Here is a 20,110-nt window from a genome sequence, read left to right as displayed (position 1 = left end):
ATAACACGACGTTTGCCCCGGATCAAAACTTTGTTGACATACTGGCTCAGTTTTTTCAGCAAAAGGTCCAAACAGTTTATAACGAACTTGAGAACCTGCCAGTAAATACAGGTAAGGACAACAGAGAACCAATTGAGACTCCTCCAACTCTGAATAGCTTGTCCCAGTTTTCCTTGCTAAATGAAAAACAGGTAACTAACCTGCTAAGTCGAACTAAGTCTGGTTCCCCCTTTGACCTATGTCCCCTCTACATTTTACATCTGGTCCCAGAAGAGATAAGGGCTTTTCTGACCCCTCTCTTTAACGAGACCATAAGATCCGGAGTCTTTTCACAGAGATGGAAAAAGGCCTGTATAAGACCTATTTTGAAGAAAGACTCACTGGACCCTCAGGACACTAAGCACTATTGTCCTATATCCTGTCTCCCACTGCCTTCAAAAGTATTGGAGAAAGCCATGCATCAGGAGCTGATGGAGTATGTGGATTCTAATAATATCCTGGACTCCTCTCAGCATGGCTTTAGATCACGACATTCTACAGAATCTGCTCTGCTAATGACAACCGAGGAGAATCGTAAGGTCATGGATGAAGGTGGTAGAGCTGTCTTAATTCCGCTTGATTTAACGGCCGCTTTTGACACCGTAAATCATGTGGTCCTACTGCAGAGGCTCAGAGCCATGGGTGTCAAGGATACAGCCTTAACATTGCTCAGGTCATTCCTGGACTCCAGTGTACAACAAATTTACTGGGATGGAATTCAATCTCCCATGTGGACTCCCTCAAGGATCAGCTTTATCCCCCACATTGTTTAATCTGTATGTGACCCCACTGGCCAAATTGATAAAAGATCAAGGTTTAACAGTGGTGTCATATGCAGATGACACTCAGTTAGTGGTGTCACTTACACAGAGTGTCGAAGCTACAGCAGAACGATTCCGAAACTGCCTCACAAGTCTGATGAGCTGGATAAACACACATTTTTTTAAAGCTCAACACAGAGAAAACTGACGTAGTAGAATTTGGCCAAAAACCCTCAATCTGGAATCACCTATGGTGGCCCCCGGAAGCTGGCACCTGTCCCGGCCCTGTGTTAAAGGCTAAGAATTTATGTTTTCAGATTGACAAGGACTTAACACTTACTTCTCAAGTTAATCAAGTTACCTCGGCCTGCTTTTTTATGATTAAGGTCCTCCGAAAAATATTGCCATTTATACCTTTTTCTTTAAGAAAAACGGTAGTAGGAGCCTTGGTTCTATCGCAAATCAACTACTGCAATGCACTGTATGTTGGAACTGGGGAAAGACAGCTTTCCAAACTTCAGTCATTGCAGAACGCTGCTGTAAGAATATTGCTTGATCTTCCTAAACATCACCCGACGTCGAATGGCATAAGGCAGCTACATTGGCTACCAGTCCGACGAAGGGTGCATTTCAAGGCGTTATGCCTAGTTCACAAAGCTGTATATGGAGGAGGTGCAGCGAATATTAAATCTCTTCTTTCACGGTATGTAGCGACCCGCGCATTAAGATCTGGCAGTCTGGGGCTGGTTTGCCTCCCTAAGATAAAAAGAGCCCGATGGGGAGGCAAGAGTTTCTCATTTCAAGCGGCAAAGCTATGGAACTCCCTCCCTACAGAGCTACGCTTGCAAACTAACAAGAGCTTTTTCAGAAAGGCATTAAAAACTTGGCTTTTCACAAAATCCTAGTTTAGGAGCAGCCACTCCCTATCCTCGCTCAGCACCAAGATGCCTCGGCAATAGTGCGCTTGATAAATAATTCAGTTAGTCAGTCATAGCATACGCATCTAATAGCCTGAATGAAATATGATTTACCTTGTTTCCCTTCCTGACATGGTAATTCCACTGCTTATTTGTGGGGAGAGGGGAACTAAGGGAGCAGGCAAAGCTGCTTCTTTTGGACCCATTTTAGGCCTGACTCGGCAATGCACCTGTAATTCACCTAAAAAGGGGCCTTAAGAGGCAATACCAGGAGGCAGGCTTTAGTTCTGTCCATATGTTGGTAGCCAGGAGTATATGCTTTGATTGGGCAGACGTTGTATCCTTCATCAAAAAGTGCTTACCCTTCATGCAGCTGTGATAATTTTATTTGTTTATGCTGTTGCCTGAGTCAGCAGCAGTATGATTGCCTGAGTTTGAACTTTCGGGAGTACACGCATAACACTGTAATGCTATTAAAGTGTCTTAGATAACAGGATAATCTGTGTGTTAGTTTTCCTCAGGCAGAAAGACTGAGTTGGTTATGGTAGCAAGCTGAAGATCCTGGCTATAGGACTGATCTGTTTATTGTGAAATGTTATGATAAAGGCACTCGGCCTGACTTATGTTTTGTGAAAAGCTATTATAAAAATCAATAGGCATTTAAATGGCAAAAGCTATTACTTTATATGAAAGCCCATAAATACATATTTTGCTACATGATATTGCATAGATTACCACAGTAGACAATGTTTTTAGTATTGGTCACCCAGTGTGATAAACCGTATGGTCTGTGAGAATCCTTGTTAGGCCATTTTAAGAGAGAGATAATTTTGCTTAGCCAACTGTACTTGTGTATACTTTTCTAATTTTAAGGCTGTGTGTTTGATGGGTGCCTTATGGAAAAGATCATGCCTAAACTGTAGGTGTAATTTAGTTATGGTAACAAACTGTATGCCTGGCACAGGCAGTGTTATGTCTGATGCCATAGGCCTGGTCTGCTTATTATGAAACTTTATGACATAGGCAGTTAGTCTAGCTTATTTATTGTGGAAGCCACTTGTTATAGCCAGTAATTAGTTTTTAATAGGTAGCTGTTATCACACTGTGTTACAGGCAACATCTAGGTATTCTGGTACATGTAATCTCACAAATTATCATAGTAAGCAAGGGTTTTGGCTTTGGCCACCCACTCTATCAAACCCTGGGCGTTTTCACTGTGAGAAACCCTGTCAGGCCCTTTTGGGAGGGGCTGCACGTTGTTTTGGAGATGTATTTTGTATACTTCTAATTTTATAACTGTATGCATGATGGCTGCCAGTTTATGTGCACTTGAGTAGAACGGTTCTGGGTAAACTGTAAAGCCAATGTTAAAGGCTTCATCAGTTAATCTGGAAAAGTCATGCCAGATTACATTGATGTTTGATCTGTTTTTATCAAACGTTATGACAAAGCCAGTAGGCCTAACCTATCCATTGTGAAAGGCATGCAATAAAACAGTAGGTTTTAAGGATGGACTGTTATTACACTGTGCTAAATCCTGTAGGCAGGTTTTTTGTTACATATATTTTCACAGATTACCGTAGTGGGCAAGGGTTTTGATTTTCATGATTCACCCGAATATACAGTGGGGATAGAAGATATGCAGTACAATAATCCTTCTTAGGCTCTCTTAGGTGAGATTTTATCGTGATTTGCTAATTATAGTTTTGTATGCATTTGTACTTTTATGACTGTATGCCGGATGGATGCCTTGTGGAAAGCTTAAGCTTAGTACAATAGGCTTCAGTAGATTATGGTGACAAGCCAATGATAAAGGCGAAATGAGACAAAGAGATCGATTGGAGACCTGATTATTTATAATGAAAAGTTATGATCAAGGCAGAAGGCCTGACATATTGATTGAGAAAATCACATGTTAAAGTGAACTGACATTGAAGGATAGATTGTTATTACGCTGTATTAAATCATATAGATTGGCATTTTGTTATATGGAATCTCACAGATGACCACTGTAGGCAAATGTTTTGGTTACCCCTCGGCCAAACCATGGGTGTAGAAGATCTGTCCTGTCAGAGTCCTTGTTAGGCCCTCTTAGAAGAGATAGTGTTTTGCTTTGCCAAATGTAATTTTGTATACTATGCAATTTTAAGACTGTGCACCTAATGGCAGCCTAGTTGGACAGCTTACACTCAGTAGAGGAGGCCTCAGTTGGTTATGGTGAAAAGCCAGTGATAACAGCTACCTGCCTGATTGATTAAGAAAAAATATTTCTCTTGCTATAATCTGTTTAATATGAAAAGGTAAGATAAACACATTAGGCCTGACATGTTGATTGTGAAAAGCATTTGATATCATCAGTATGCATTTAAGGGTGGGTTGTTATTTCTCTTTATTAAAGCCTATTTTATTACATGAAATTTCACAGATTTCCTTTGTAGGGAATGATTTTGGGGATGGTTACTGCCTTTGGCAAACCGTAAGGGAGAAGATTTGCACTGTAATGATTCTTACTTGAATCTCTTCTTAGCGGTCTATGAGGATCTTGTAATAATAAAATCATTAAATACATATGAATATATATCCATATAGATAAATAGCAGGCCTTTGGGATAGCTCTTTTCTGTTGTTGTTCTGTCTAAGTGTCATTTACACTCTGCTTCCATACATGATAGGAACTGCTTGGGGTAATGATTCTGTCCAGATCAGTCACTGGATCTCTTGCCCAATGAATGACTGCATTTTCGAATTACATATGTACATCCACCTGAAAAGTAGTGGTTGCTATTGGCAGGGCAGATAGGCCAGTTCTTTAGTTTTTACTTTTCTCTTTTTGTAATTCCCCTTTTTGCTTATCCTCGTTTTAATTTAATGTCTCTTAAGAGGATCACTTGCTTGATGCTCATTTCAATTGCAGTATACCGCATCCCACATGGTAACTTCCTCTAAACAAGAAGATGTTAGGTAGTCCAGTTATTGAAATATCTTTATGGTAAACCAATACCCACGCTCCTTTAAAATTAGGTGGATAACACGGACTTCCCAAATCTGCTTTTTTAAATATAACTTAAAATCAATAATACAACCACACACATGTTTTCATTAAAGAAAAATGGAACTGGCCTGGAAGTTCAGAGTTACAATTAACAAAGACTGTACATATTATGCACACACACTGCATCCATACTTAGCGCCACATCCAACTTTTTATTTGTTGTAAGCTTTCGAATGTTTGTTTAGTTTTTACAACATTTTATGTGGTGCCAAAATGGGTTCAAATATATAATGCAAAACAAACGCATTTCATGACAAAATTTGTGGTATATATTATTTACATATGCACTGTCTCCTTTTCACTGCAATTAAAATGTATCCTGTTCCCTATCTTTAAAAAAAATGTAGCAGTATAATATACTTTCAAAATATTGGCGTTACCACAACAAATGGTATGACTGCTTAATGGGCACTCCAAGATCATTTTTTTAAGCATCTCCAGGGTTGCTGTCTTCCTACTGTTCCTCAGAAGTACTTTGTTTTAGTTGTACCTGTACTATATAATAAAGAAGTGCTCCTAAAGTGTTGAGGGTATACTCTGCATTACATGAACAGCCCACCCACTGCCAGTGAACTATGACCTACCATACAGCATCTGAGGAAATGTCAGGAAAACCTATAGTCATCACCTCCTTTTTAATCAGTGTTCAATTGCACCTTTTTAATCAGCACTCTACTCCATCTGCTTCAGTTGTGTCTTCAGGCATGCCACTTGAAGCTGAGGGGGGTCAAAGAGAGGTTCTCGTTCTCTACCCCAGAAGGGTACTTCCGGGTGACACTCTTTGGGTGAAGAAGGCTTCTGTCACCTTCCAGAGGTTGGTCAACCAGGTTCTGGCTGGATAGGAGAACTTCAGTGCTAAACAACATTGTGTTCTTCAGTTCTAGCTAAGAGGACCACCTGAACCACTTCAGGGAAGTTCTTCAGGCTCTGCAGAGGGCAAGACTGACTATCAAGGCCGGTAAGTGCCAGATAGGGCAGGGTTCAGTGGTCTACTTGGGATACCACTCTAGGACACGAAGGAGACCATTCTGGCTTGGGAATCCCCCACGACCCAGACCAAGGTGAGAGCCTTCTTTGACATCACTGGCTCTTACTGAAGATTTGTCAAGTGGTATGGCACCATTGTTGCACACCTGATAGAGTTGATTTGTTAGACACAGCCCAGACAGGTGATCTGGATGAAGGCGTGCCAGAACGCTTTCGATGCATTTGAAGGAGGAAATGTGCACACCAGCCGTGTTCAAGGCCCTTGTTTACTCCAAGGAATTCATTGCCCATGTGGATGCCTCCCAGGATGTCATAGAGGCTGTGCTCTCAACTAACAGAAGAGGGCCTGGATCAATCTATAGCATTCATTAGTAGGAGGCTATTTCCCTGGGAACATAGGTATAGTGAAATAGAGAGAGAAGCCTTTGCTGTGGTCGTGGCACTGAAGAAGCTAAGACCATACCTGTTTGGTGCTCACTTCTGGGTTCAGATAGACCACAGACCCCACAGATGGCAAATGCAGATGAGGGGTAAGAATCCTAAACTGTTGAGGTGGTCTATCTGCCTAAAGGCAATAGACTTTACAGTGGAACACCGTCCTGGAACAGACCATACCTATGCTGATGTTCTCCAGGTTTTCCACCTTAGTGAAAAAAACTCCACAGGGGTTGGGTAGTTCTCACTTTCAACAAGGGGGAACACGAGTTAGACATGGTATCCTTGGCATGGTTTACCCCCTAACGTTTTGCCTTCAACCCTCCTGTTTACTGACTTTTTTTTTTGATGGCTTTAGTACTCTACCACTTCTAACCAGTGCTAAAGTGCTAAGCTCTTTCCTTAAAACATTATAGAATTGGCTTACACACAAGTGACATATTTAAGATACCTGTATGTCCTTTGTTAAGGGGCACTGCCTATGCCCAGGGAATGTAAATTAAATGCTACTAGTGGGCACTTTAAACCTGTCTCAGGCATTGCAGCCTGTGTGTGGGCGCAGTTTTAAACTGATGTTTCAACCTAGCAAAATAAACCTTTTACCAGGTCCAAACCGACCTTTTTTTAATACATATAAGTAACCCCAAGGGTAGACCCTGGACAACCCAGAGAGCAGGATGCAATGTATTGAAAAGCAGGAAATGCACTGTCATGTATGTCCTAAAAATACACAGGATCTGCGCTATTGTTGGACAACATTAACTGAGGGATTGGTGTCTAGACTGATTCCGGACCCCCCCACAGGATATGTCAGCCTATAGACCAGCTAGCTCACAGTGCCACCATAAGCCCCCTAACCTTACCAAGGAGCAAATAGTTTCTGGCAGCTATCGAACATGACACCCCTTGACCCTTCAGGGATCGTGGAAACAGTACAGTACTTTTCGCTCAGTCAATTGTGCTTACTTGGTCTCAGAGAGATACACAGAATAAATGTTAGGGACGTTTTCAATAAGTATTTATTGAACCAGCGTCATTATAGTATAAAACAAGTTTGCTGCAACAATCATTAGACAGAGGCAAATGTAAAAGATTACAAGCACCAACAGAGTAAATAGAAGGTAGAATTCTACCATGGTGCTTAAACAGTGAATATATGCAGGCATATAAACATGACAGTAATCAAGCATACTCCTACGATGCAGACCCTACCTAAGTGAACCTAGCATGTATGTGGGTGTAAATCCAAGAATCCCGTAGTAAAGAGCCAACCCCATTACCTGATGGGAGTGAATGAAGGACCCCGTCTTGGTCACGAGTTGGACACCCCGCAAGGGAAGCCAGACTGCTACGTGTTGAAGCTTCAGCATGCAGGGACCTCAGTGTCTTGTGTCAGCTTGGAAACGTCTCCTCTAGTTACCTAGTGATGGTGTGGTTCTTTTAAACCACAAAGATAGCCTTGGGGTTCCTACCACTATCGATATGTTGTGAGTACAATTATGTAAAGGAGCCTAAATAAATCATTGTGAGTATGCAAATTAGCTCTGTCACCCTAGGATAAAGATAGCAATTACTTTTGTACATAGTATGTTAATCCTGTTATGTACGTCATGTGCAAGAGATTTTCCTAAGAATCCTCATGCATAATAAATTAAGCTAGTTTCAAGGAAACCAATCGACATCTATTCAGCACATAACTGGGTAAAGGGTCAGTGCTAGAACAGTTATGCAGAGCAAGCTCGAAGAAATGTAGGTGAAAGGTTGCTTTGCTAATTAGGTCTAGGTTAGAGAACATAATAGCACTTTTACGTTTTAAATGTTCGGTAGTGAAAAACTGTTACATTCATTTTTCACTACTGCAAGCCTACCTCTCCTATTGGATAGCATTGGAAATACCTTATTACCTATATTAAGCTGTAATTTCTGAATGAAAGCAGGGAACCAGTTCATGTTTGGTGTCTTTGGAATTGTAATGAAACATTCTAACTTAGGATGAAGTAGGATTTTAAATTACTATTTGAAAATGCCACTTTTAGAAAGTTATTTAAAAAAACAAGACCAGCCCAACTCAACGAGAACCAGACCATAAATGATATGGTGAAAACAATGGTTCTCATTAGAGATATATTGGAGTAACAAATAAAACAAAGCACAGAGGAGACTATTAAGATGTCCCCTCAGTCTATTGGTCCTGATGCAGTAGAGCACCCTTGGGGGCCAGCAGCAAAGGATGGTGTGGCGCTATTGAAAAATGTTGCGTTGTTGCAGCATCGTAAATATCGCTGTACGGTAAGTGATTTTTGACTGACGATTCAGGGGAGATTTCCCTTGCAATCTCTGTCACTGGTAAGGTGTAGCACTGATTTAATGCTCTGTCTGAGCATGAGTGGGAGCCGCAAGCCAATGTGTTAATTGGCATTCCAAAGCAGCCATTTTGAAGGTCTTTTGGTGTTGGCGCGTCGTAAAACAAGCCCAGCATGCACCGGAAAATTCATGCACGGCATGTTCGGTGGCCATTTTGAGTGATTGGGAAGGTAACATCAGCAGAACGGAGACAAGTGAATTGGTGCCGTTGGCAGGGAGAGACCACTGATGAATGTGTGACTACAAGGCTCCCCTCGTCCCAGTACTCCATGAAGTTTATCTGTCCCAAAATTAGGGACCCTATCCTTGATCTTGACCAGCCATTAGGAACTGGCATAGTATGTTTGTGTGTGCACTGAGTGGGTGTCAACGCTTGTGAAAGGGAATTACAAAGGGGGATACAGGATCCTAGTTCTGAAGAAAGCCCCGGACCCATCTGCGGGCCCTTGTTGGGCTGAAACATGCTGATCTAGATAGGACACAAGTTGTATAATTGTATCTCAAGAGTCCAATACTTATTTTTAATCACCCCTACACACCCATTAATAAATGACATAATTTGAACATGGGTAGGTGCATGAGGTTTTTATTTATTAGGATCCCCTACTCCTCATGAGCATCCCCGAACAGACCCTCTGTATACAACGAGGGTCGCCCTCCACTAGAGCATTCTCTGGTGAGCGCTGGATGACCAATGATGAAGCATGACACCCAGGGGGTGAGTAAGGCTATCCTGTTCATTTTTGGAAATCTCCCCCACGGTTCCTCATTCCAGTCATTGGGACAAGAATCATCCTGAAGTGAGTAAAAAGGCTCATTAATGTGGATGTCTGATTCCCATATTTGAGAGGCTTACCAGGTTACGTTTGCTTTATTGTGGTTATACGGTTGGGAATGTTCTCATTTAAAACTATTAATGATGTGGTCCCATTTCGAGTGGAACTGCTGTGTCTTCTTGAGATAACTGCAGGGGTGAGGTGCTTGTTTCACATTACAGTGACAGGGACACCTGAAGCTGTTTATTGAACTTTGCCTGTTTTTCAATATGCAATGCTTGTGTTGGCATTATGGTGAGAGTCACACCTGAAGCTGGGTATTAAAATGTGCCTGTCAGCTGAACTTCACCTGTTATGGTGAGAGAATTACCAGGATTTCAGTGACATGCATACTATCAGCAAGTATTTACAAGAATAAATTGTGGGAAAATAATAAGTAAACACAACGTGTGACAATACGGTGCGTTGATTTGCGGCGATGCGCACACCTCTTCTTTAGGTCGTTGTCATTTTGCCAGGGTCATCCTTATTTTTGTGTGTACGGTTCTAAGAAGTGGGTCATCCCTAATGCATTTTTTCTTTAGAATTTTCGCTACGATGAAAGGGGTAAGGGCACCATCGTCATTTCCGAACTTACCAGGAGAACTGAATGTCATTAGGGATGCTTGGATGTAAGGTTTTCAAGCATATGTGGAAGCTGTGGGTGGTGAGGACTTTACAGCAACACAAAAATTGGCCATGCTCAAACATTGTTTTGGAGCAGTAGGAAGAAGCATTTTAAAACATTTGCCTTTATTACCTGATAAAGGTGATAAAGATTCAGAAGGAGATGATTATCAGGTGGCAATGCAAAAATTAGATCTAATTTTTGGGAAGTAACAAAATTAGGTGGTGGAGTAGTATAATTTTTTTTGTTAAACGCAGTTGCCCAGACAGTCAGTATACTGATTTGTTGCGGTGCTTCAAATGATTGCTTTTACCTGAAACTACAAGGGGTGTCTGGATGAAGTGTTGAGAGACCAGTTAGTGCAAATGTCAAGAGACAAGACGTTTCAAGAAAGGTTGTTGAACACGCACGGAGGGTGTAACTTTACAGAAAGCTATTGAAATAGCAAAAAAACAAAAGCATGGAAGAAGGGATGAATGAAATGGTGACTGGTGATGTGAAGAAAATGGATGGATTTGAAACTGAGGTGTATAAAAAGAGTAGAAGGAAGCGACGGATTGCCCAAGGAAAAACACTTCGGGGTGGAAACGATGATTTGCTACAAATGCGGATGAAGGGGGCATGTAGCAACTGATCATTGTTGCCCAGCTGTGTGGAAAGTATGTAGGAAGTGTAAAATGAAGGAACATTTTGCAAGAGTTTGTGAAGAAAAGAGGGTGTCTCAGGCCAATGTATCTGCAGACAAGAAAAGTATTAATGTATAGCATGAAGGAAGTGAAGTGCAGGAAGAATTTCTGCTGGAAGTAAGTGAAGTGGAAAATTCTGGAGTGAGAGATCAACCGTTTTGTGGTATCACCATTGACAGAGTGGGAGTGCGCATTATAGCTGATTCAAGGGCATGCTACACTTTAGTTGGAGAAGAATTGGGAGAACAATTTCCTGGAAAAAAATTAGATGCTCCAGACATCAAGATAGTGGCATACCGGAAAAAGCTCATTGACTTGGTGTGTTATTGGATGGGGACACTGGAGTTTCAAGGTGAAAAAACATTGTTCAAAGTGTATTTGGTCAATTACAGATCAAATTTGTTGGGCTGGCCACAGCAGAGAGAACTTAAAATCAGATTGGACCCAAATCATCCTGACCAGGTGTTGGGGGCATTAACCAATGTGAATGTGGTTGGGGAGACCAATTGGGAGAGTGAATTTCCTGGGGTCTTCCAAGAGAAACTAGGCTTGTTGAGGGGGTTTGTACACAAAATTATCTTGAAGGAGGGTGCATGCCCCATTGCACATAAGCCTCAGGGAGAACCATTAGTGATCAGTGAACCTTTGGAGAAGGAACTGAAGAAGTTATGCCAATAAGATATCATTGAGGAAATACAAGCTTTGGAGTAGTTGGCACCAGTAGTTTTAGCAAAGAAAAGTGAAGGACACTTGCAGATGTGTGTGGATCTGAGTAATTTACACAAATCTATCTAGATAGATCGGCATCCTCTTCCCAACATTGGTGATATGTTGATGAGAGTCAAAGGTGCTAGGTTTTTCTCTACATTAGATCTGTCATCAGCATATCACCAGATTGCACTGCATCCAGTCAAGGTCACTCACTTCTTTTGTCACTACTTAAAAGGTGCGCCGGGCACAAACAATAAAAATGCGTAATATGGCCCCAGATCTTCAGTCTATTATCCACAGAGCAATGGGCTTGTGGAAAGGTGGAATATAACTTTAAAGGAGGGTTAACAACTGGTGTTGAGCCAAGGATACCAATGGAAGAGGGCAGTGGAAAAATTGGTGTGGGCTTATGGCACTATGCCCAACAGGGTTTCTGGAAAACTACTGATTGAAGTTATGCGAGGAAGAAAAGTGACAGGGGGGAAATCCAAAGGAGTGGAAAGAAGGCAATGGGCATGGAAGAATGGAGGACTAGGGTGTGGTTTCAAAATTGGAGAATGAGTGTGTGTAAGAAAAGGACAAAAACAGGGCAAAGGGTAGGCTAAATTTTCTGATCCTTTAAAGGTTAAGAAGTTGTATCCGTACGCCATGTTGTTGAGTGATGGCAATGTGTGGAATTGTAAAAAAAGTGTTGAAGATTGTAGACTGTTTATTGAACGGCAAAATGGAAGGTGGTACTTATGACGATGAAAACATTGTGTGGGATGAGGAAAGGCCAACAGGACAAAGGGGTGAATTATACAGAGTGACTGTGATCTTACTCATCTGTGTAGAAAGGGGTGGAAGCTCTAAAAGGGTTAGACAGAAGCCAGCTTGGCACGGAGATGCATGTTGGTATAACGTTTGTGGGCATGTTGTATTTTAAATGTTCTAGTTTCGATTGAATGTATAATTATACTTGAGAAAGATACTCATGTTTTATCATTTTGTTGTTTTTTTATTTTGTTGTCATGTTGTTGTTTTCTAGTCTGTGTTGATTGATATGAGGAGAGAGATGTGTTGTATTTAGTCTCTTAAGAGTCTACCTAACGAGACACAGTGTGGAAAGCAATGCTACGCACTGCATGTGTCGTGAAGATTCTAAAGTAAATGTGAGATGTTCAACCATTAAGGCGCTGGCTGTCCGCTCCCTCCTGATGTTCCAGATACTTAATAAACTAACTTACTTGCTCTTTGTGGATCAGCCCATCTTTTCAGTTGCTAGAATGAGATGTGGGCTATTATGGATTGAACATTTGTGGGCTGGAGGCAGGATGGGCTTCAAAAGATCTTAGCTCACTAACAAGAAGGATCAATCAGATAAGATATAGCCTCGTAGTGGAAGCAGGGCAGAGTGGCAATTGTGGCTTGGCATTACACAAATGCCAAGCCTATGAGGGATACCAGGCAAGACTGCCTTGTAGGACATATATGGTCATGTGGCAAAAAGCAATACACAGCAGCTGTGGGCTGTTGTCTCTGCATGCACGCTCTTGCTGATTCATAAACCCATTAAAATGATAATATATTTTAAAACTCAGCAGTGTATGATTCTTATAAAGAAAGGAAAACAAAAAGCACTATTGTCTTCAGGAACAAACCCATCAGAAAATCATATTAATCTATTTTCCACAAACCTTTTGGCATCTCCTTTCTGCACCTTCACCCAATGCTCAACTTGGACTAAGTTGTTTTTCCTTTGTGCTTGTTTTTCGGGATGTGTCCTTGAAACCAACCCTCTTGTATAGAAACCAGTACCATTCACTTCAGCGGGCTCAACACTCATGCTCTTTGAGCTTGGAAGAGTTCCATTTCTTTCAACTGACTTAGGTTGAGACGTGTGTGACCGAGGTAAACTTGCAAATTCTGTGAACCCTTTGTGAACACTTGTTGCTGTTAGTGGATATGTTGACTTTCCTTGATTTGTTTCTGATGTGTCTCTTTTGAAAATATAACGATCTTCACCTTCGTTCCCCTTCTTTGTATCCTCACGTTTGTCCTTGACAAAGATTTCTTCTGTTCTTTGGAAATCTTCTTGTGTTTGCAACATCTCTGATTTTCCACAATTTTTGCAGGAATCTATGTGGTTGGTTTCAGGTACCGACTGCCAATCCATTTTTTCTGGTTCCCTATTTGGAAAAAAAAAATGTAATTAAAAGACATGGCCAGCATGAAGATCAGAATGTATATATAGTTAAGCAAATATAACATTATTTCTAGCATTTTTTTTATTTATAATGTACAGCAATCGGATTAAAACAGAGACAAGTGTTTGTATACGGGCCAACAGATTCTCCAAAATGTTGCTTACCAATATCAGTGATGCGTAAGCCACAGATACAGTCAACAGTCAATTGCTTTGAACACCCAGGGTTATGGAGAGAATACTATGAATACTTTATTTTGACACTCTTTTCATTCTGAGTCTCCGGTTATACTCGATCTGAATCAAGCCCCTAGAGTCTCTTAAACCCACCCATCAGATTTCTCTTTTTTTTTTTGTAAACCTTTTTATTGGATTTTTATCGTTATCGTACAGGTGATATAACCGGTGATAGTATTTACCATAGCATAACATTCATTGTCAACATTTTCAGAGTGGATAACTGCGTGTCCATGGAGGGGGGTGCCGCTCTTCATGTATGGGGCAGGCCTAGATGGATGCCTGTTTGAGGATGTCGGGGGGTCATATGGAATAACCGTTGCCCGGGAGCAAGTGTTGGACCTATGCTGTCAGTGTGTAACAGTGCGAGGGGACGATCCATATGTACAACCGAACTGGGGAGATATAACTCGGGGAGAAGGGGGCGGGGGATAGGGGCGTTGCTCCTCGCAGGTCCATTATCAGTGAGCGTTTGTTTTCCCATCAATGCTAGCGGGGTGATCTACTTAGGGCGGTCGAGGGGGTGGCCTAGTACAGGGGGGTCTTGTGAGGGTCGGGGTGTATTCGAACCTGACTCCGTCTCCGTGGCCTGTGGAGTCTCCACCGGGGCAGCCTGTGTTTGTACAAAGTTATGGAGGAGCAGCGACCATTCCATTGATATGGGGTTTTGTCGCGTGCCGCGTGCCTCTTCCTGTCTGATGATGTCCTCCTCAGCCGCGCCCCACTTCTTAACCACCCCCCACCATGCGGCTATTAGGGGACCGTCCAGTGAGTGCCAGTGCATGCGATTCTTCCCTTTGCGAGGAGTATAGCTAGTAATGCAAATCGGGTCTCTACCTTTCTCTGCTTGTGTCGCTTAAAGATACCTAGGGCACATGCCTCCCACGTGGTGAGTCCCGCCAGGCCCGTGACCGTCTGTAGTGTTGTGTGCACTGTTGTCCAGAGGGCTTGCAGTGTGGGGCAGATCCAGAACATGTGGATGAATGGGGCTTCAGGGTTGTGGCAGCGGGGGCAGTCAAACTGTGTCGCTGGGAAGAAGCGCTTAAGCTGCGCCGACATGAGGTATGCACGGTGCAGAATGTGAAATTGGATATTTTTGAACCTTTGATTGCGGGACACTTTTTTGTGGTGTTCTAGTGCTGTGAGCCATTCTTTGTCATGGAGAGCCCGGCCGAATTCCTCCTCCCAGTAGAGTCAAGTTCCATGATAGATTTATAGATCCATGTGATGAGGTGTTTCCCCGTCCCCATGTTTAGGAGCGTATGCAATACGGGTGTGTCATGGGTTCTCTGTCCGTGAGGTCCCACGTCTGTCTGCAGTCGCCCACCAGTTGTTGATGTAAGAGGAACTGGCCAGCAGGAAGCCCACTCTCTTCAGTCAAGCCTGCGAACGACGTCAGCTGACCGTCAGTGAACAGGGCTTCTATCTCGGTGAGCGCGTGCTCTGTCTACACTTGCAGTTCCCCCGTGGCATAGTACTCCTTCCCCTTAGGGAGGCCCGCTTAGGGCAATAACGGGGAGTATATGGGTGTCGCCTTGGATAGGCGGTGGATTCGTAGGATGCAGGATATGGCCACTTTGACCAGTAGGGGGTGCGCCGAGTTGGGCTTGGTCCCCGGGTGGAGCATCCGAGTCAGTTCCAGAATTGACATAGCTCCTGTTTCTGTTTCCGATTCCCCCAGTTTTCGGCTTGCTGTATATCGCGATAGCCATTGCAGTTGCGCTGCGAGGAAGAAGGCCTCGAAGGACGGGGCTCCCAGTCCCCCCCCCACCCTCCCCCCGTCTCATTGCAGCTGCAGTGTTGTCAGGGCTACTCTACAGCGGCCCTTCCCCCAGATCAGCACGGTCAGTAACGAGTCTAGCTCTTGAAAAAAAGGAGCGTGGGGGGATAACCGGGAATTTGGCAAAATAGTAGAGGAGCCGGGGCACCATGATCATTTTGGATAGAGCTACCACTCCAATTGGGGCCAGGGGCAGTGTGCGCCAGAAGCGGACTTGGCTTTTTAGCCCTCGGAGGGCCCGATAGTGGTTTCCCTCCTGGAAGTCCTGAGGTGTATGATAGAGTCTAATTCCCAAGTATCTTGGGGCATCTTTGTCCAGAACAGTGTGGCGTCTCCCACACTGACCTCCCACTGAGGTACATCCGGGTGCAGGGGGTAAGCGGAGGATTTGGCCCAGTTTACCTTCAACCCAGCGGCTTTCTCAAAGTCAGTGAGCGCCGTCCAAAGGGTGGTGGGGTCTGCCGTGATGTCCCTGACATAGATTAGGAGGTCATCCACGTACAGGGACACACTGTGTGTACAGCCCTCCAGCAATATACCCCGTAGCTCGCCCTCCTCCCTCAGTCGTACCGCCAGTGGCTCCATTGCAATGGCAAATATTACGGGGGACAGGGGACATCCCAGGCGCATTCAACGCATGACCGAAATAGGGGGCGAGATGTGCCTACCTATTCTAACCCACGTGGTAAGCCCGGTGTACAGTAACCGGATGTATGCTATGAGTTGGGGACCCAGTCCCACCCGCAGCAGAACCTTGAATAAATACTGCCATGCGAGAGTATCAAAGGCTTTCTCGAGAACCAGCACAAGGTACGCTGCATGTGGGAATCTGCTCCGCACATTATCCTGGATCTGGAACAGCCGGCGTATGTTTTGGGAGGTGCTCCTCCCGGGCACGAATCGCATTGGTCGGGGTGCACGAGACGGGGGAGAACGTCCGTGACTCTGTCTGCTAACATCTTCCCGAGTATTTTGCAATCCGCAGTCAGGAGGGTGATAGGGCGGTATGACGACCGGAGCAGGGGGTCCCGGTCTGGTTTAGGAAACGTCACTAGTATGGATTCCCACATAGTTTTGGGAAGCAACCTCACCTCTAAAGCTGCTTTAAAGACTGTGTCTAGCTGTGGGACTAGGTGTCGGGAGAACGTGGCTTAAAGTTCTATGGGGAAGCCGTCATGGCCGGGGGCCTTGTTTTTGGCTAAGTGGTGGATGGCGTGTTTAATCTCCATCACTGTAAGTGGGTCGTCCAAAGACTCCCTGTCTTCGTCTAGCAGCTGTGTTATAGCGTCAGTGTCTAGCATTGTACGGATGTAGTCACCCCTATCCTGGGTCGGTTCCCTGTATAGTGTGGCGTAATAGTCGTGGAAGGCAGACAATATGTCTGCTTGTGTGTACAGGATCTCGCCGGCGGTGTTTCTGATGCTGGTGATCGGGGTTGTGTGTGTGTCTTGTCTTATGAGCCAGGCCAGTAAGGTGCTGGCGCGGTTTCCTTCAATGTGGGCTCTGGTATCATATGCGCGAAGATTATATCTCCGCAAGTCCGCGCACGCTTCTACGTATTTAGTCTTGGCTTCTGCCAGTTGAGTGGGGGGAAGCTGTTGTTGGTCGGTTGCCTTAGACAGACACGCTACTTGTTGTTCTGCTGCCTGCACTGCCCTCTCTAGTGTTTGCCGCACCCCCGTAATTTGCCGAATATATGCTCAACGTAAGACCACGTCGAAGGCGTCCCATTCAAGTGTTCTGGATTGTGTGGTGCTCGTATTCTCCACAAAGTAGTGTTGAATAGTTTCCGTTTGTTCGTGTTGGAACACTGGGTCCGTTAGGCAGTCTCTGGGAAGTTGCCACGTGGGGACCGGGGGCGTAGGTGGGTGCCATTGGAGGGTCATGACGTGGGCGTCGTGGTCCGATATGACCCTGCCTAAGTAGTCGGGGTGTCGGAGGAAGGGGAGAATCGTCTGTGTGCACAGGAAGCGGTCTAAGCAGACTCGTAGGTTATGAGGGATAGAGTGGAAGGTGTTGAGCTTAGTGGTCGGGTGTGCATGGTGCCAGGCGTCCGTTAATTACCAATGAGCGGCCTAAGATTGAAGTCGGGCTGTGTGTGCGGGCTTGGGAGTCTTTGGCGGGGGGTGAGATCTGTCCAGTGTAAGATCTAGGAAATAATTGTAATCCCCTCCCAATATCCACGGGGAAGATGGGAATTGCGTCAAGTTACTTGTCAGGGTCTCGCAGAATGTCGCCTGATCTGTGTTGGGGGCGTATATGCTGCCTATTAGTATGGATTGACCGTCTAGTAACCCTTCTATTAATGCACATCTCCCCTCAGAATCTACCTTCCTGCTGGTCACCAGAAAGGGGACACCCGGCCGGATCCAGATCAATGCTCCCCGTGCATATGCTGAATACGTCGTAGCGCAAAATGTGCTCCACCATTTCTTATGGAGTTTGCCCAGTTCAACTTTGGTGAGGTGTGTCTCTTGCAGTAAAATGACCTGCGCCTGCTGATGCTTGACATATGCCTAGATAGCGTAGCATTTCGTAGCCGTATGTATACCCCTGGCATTTAGAGTGAGGCGAGTGAGATCTGTTGTCAGGGTCATTGCGGCTGGTAGGTCGCGCTGTTGTAGTGAGGGGTCCCGGGACTTACGGAGCCACCCCGCTCTTGTGAGTGGTTGCTACCTGATGGGTGATGTGAATCTATGAGGGTGCGCCCCCACCTTTCTTGATGGGGAGGTGGGAAGTCGTAGTGCAGGAGAAAGGTGAATAAGAGCTCTGTGGGTTCTGAAACCCAATACAGGGGATCTGCAGCAACGAGCAGCACATTCAAACAGGTACTATCTGGTACCAATTAACTAGATGAACGGGGGCTGCCTTTCCGGGTTGCATGCATCTCCGAGGCTCTTCAGCGGAGGGCCCCCTAGTGCATAGTGTTAGGTGCATCGGTGGGGTGCCATGCTCTGGAGCGTGTATGGTTGTATAGGAGCGCAGGGCGCATTGCGTGGTGCGGTGTTATGAGGTGTGGTTAAGTTCTATAGTTCGTATAACAATCGCCTTGCGGGAGATTCAGATGAGAGTGTCCGCGGTCTGCGGTGTGACCTTTGGCGGGGTTCCAGAGTTCTCGCCAGAGTCACTGGAGTCGTTCGGTCTTCTTCCGGAGTGAAGGTATGCGGGGTGCCTTCTAGGTCCGGTGTGGAGAGGTTTGCTGCCAATTCCACGGCCGCTTGAAGCGCCTTCCAGCGGTCTATTATGATCTGTTCCTGATGTGGAGATGCCAGCGACTTGTGAAGTGACTGCGCATCAGAGCGGCTTATGGATTTCTGGGTGCGGTGCCGCGGAGGTTTCATTGACTTGGGGCTGGGCGGTTTTGCAGTCCCGGATGACGGATCGCGGCGCAGGTGCAGCTCCATCCAGTGAATAGCCACTTGGGGATCGGTGAAGAAATGTGTGGTGTCTCTATGGATGATTTTAAGTCATGCTGGAAACAGCAGTGAGTATTGAACATTCTGGTTTCGGAGCAGTCGTTTTGCCTCAAGGAATGATGCCCATTTTTGCTGCACCATTCTAGAGTAGTCCGGGAAGAGCATAACATGCTTGTCTGCTACCATGATGGGGTGGTGCTCTCTAGCAGCCCGCAGGATAGCGTCCCTGTCCCTGAAGTGGAGCAGCTTAATGGGCATGGGGCGAAGGAGTGAGCCCGGAGAGGGGTGGCACGCCGGTACCCTATGTGCCCGTTCAATGGAGAAATAGGGAGTGAGTTCCTCTCGAGGCGTGAAGGACTGAAGCCAGGATTCCATATATGCGATCGGGTCTCTGCCCTCCACTCCTTCTGGCAAATTCAGTATTCAGAGGTTGATCCTCCTGGAGCGTCCTTCCAAATCATCCGCCCGCTTCTCTAGGGTGGCTACACAGGCCTGCAGGTCCTTGATAGAGTCTTGGGGCGCTTTGGTTTGAGACTGTAGTGTGGCTAGTACTTTTTCTCCCTCTGATACCTTTTCCACCAACTTGCGATGGTCGTCTCGCAGCAGACTGAGGGCTGTGGCCAGGGTTCCGAAGCGCTCCTCCATAGTGACTCGTGAGTGTTCTATGGAGGCCAGGACTCTGTCCAGCTTGTCCGACATAGTGGCATTCGAGTCTGAGTCTGTCTTGGAGCCAGCTGGAGCTGGGGCAGTCGTTCTGGGTAGGTGAACAGTTTGGGTAGCCCCTGTCGCCTTAAGGTGTCCCATGGCTGGAGATGGCGTTGAGTGCGCCTAAGTGGCCCGGCTTTTCCTCGTTCCTGTCCGTGGGACTCCGGCGTCCGCTTGTGTGTACAGCCTTTATACATGCTCCCCGTCCAAGGGCCCTGTGCGGATGCGCAGCCTCGACTCTGTGGCTGGGCGCTGGGATCCTGGTCTCGTTACCCACCCCGGTAGTCTGCTCCCCACCGCTCCGGAGCTCGAGGCTCTCCCAGTTTAGCACCTGAGCCCAGCGTCTGTCACTGCACGCTCCTCATTAGGGAGGTCTAGCGTCTCTGGATCTG

The 20,110-nt window shown here is 45.3% G+C and overlaps 1 protein-coding gene across 5 annotated transcripts in view; it reads right to left on the bottom strand.

Moving 5' to 3' along the window:
- PLEKHA7 (pleckstrin homology domain containing A7) overlaps positions 1-20,110 on the bottom strand; it is a 954,991-nt gene that overhangs the window by 271,572 nt on the left and 663,309 nt on the right. For all 5 annotated transcript variants that reach the window (XM_085648087.1, XM_085648089.1, XM_085648088.1 and 2 more), the window contains one exon: positions 13,072-13,563. In XM_085648087.1, the coding sequence (XP_085504213.1) occupies positions 13,072-13,563 (492 nt within the window). The remainder of the gene's footprint in view (positions 1-13,071; positions 13,564-20,110) is intronic.

The sequence above is a fragment of the Triturus cristatus genome, chromosome 3_2, assembly GCF_964204655.1.
Source record: "Triturus cristatus chromosome 3_2, aTriCri1.1, whole genome shotgun sequence".
Classification (NCBI taxonomy): domain Eukaryota; kingdom Metazoa; phylum Chordata; class Amphibia; order Caudata; family Salamandridae; genus Triturus; species Triturus cristatus.
The sequence above is the reverse complement of the archived record's forward strand: the minus strand, read 5'-3'. Positions and strand labels throughout refer to the sequence as shown.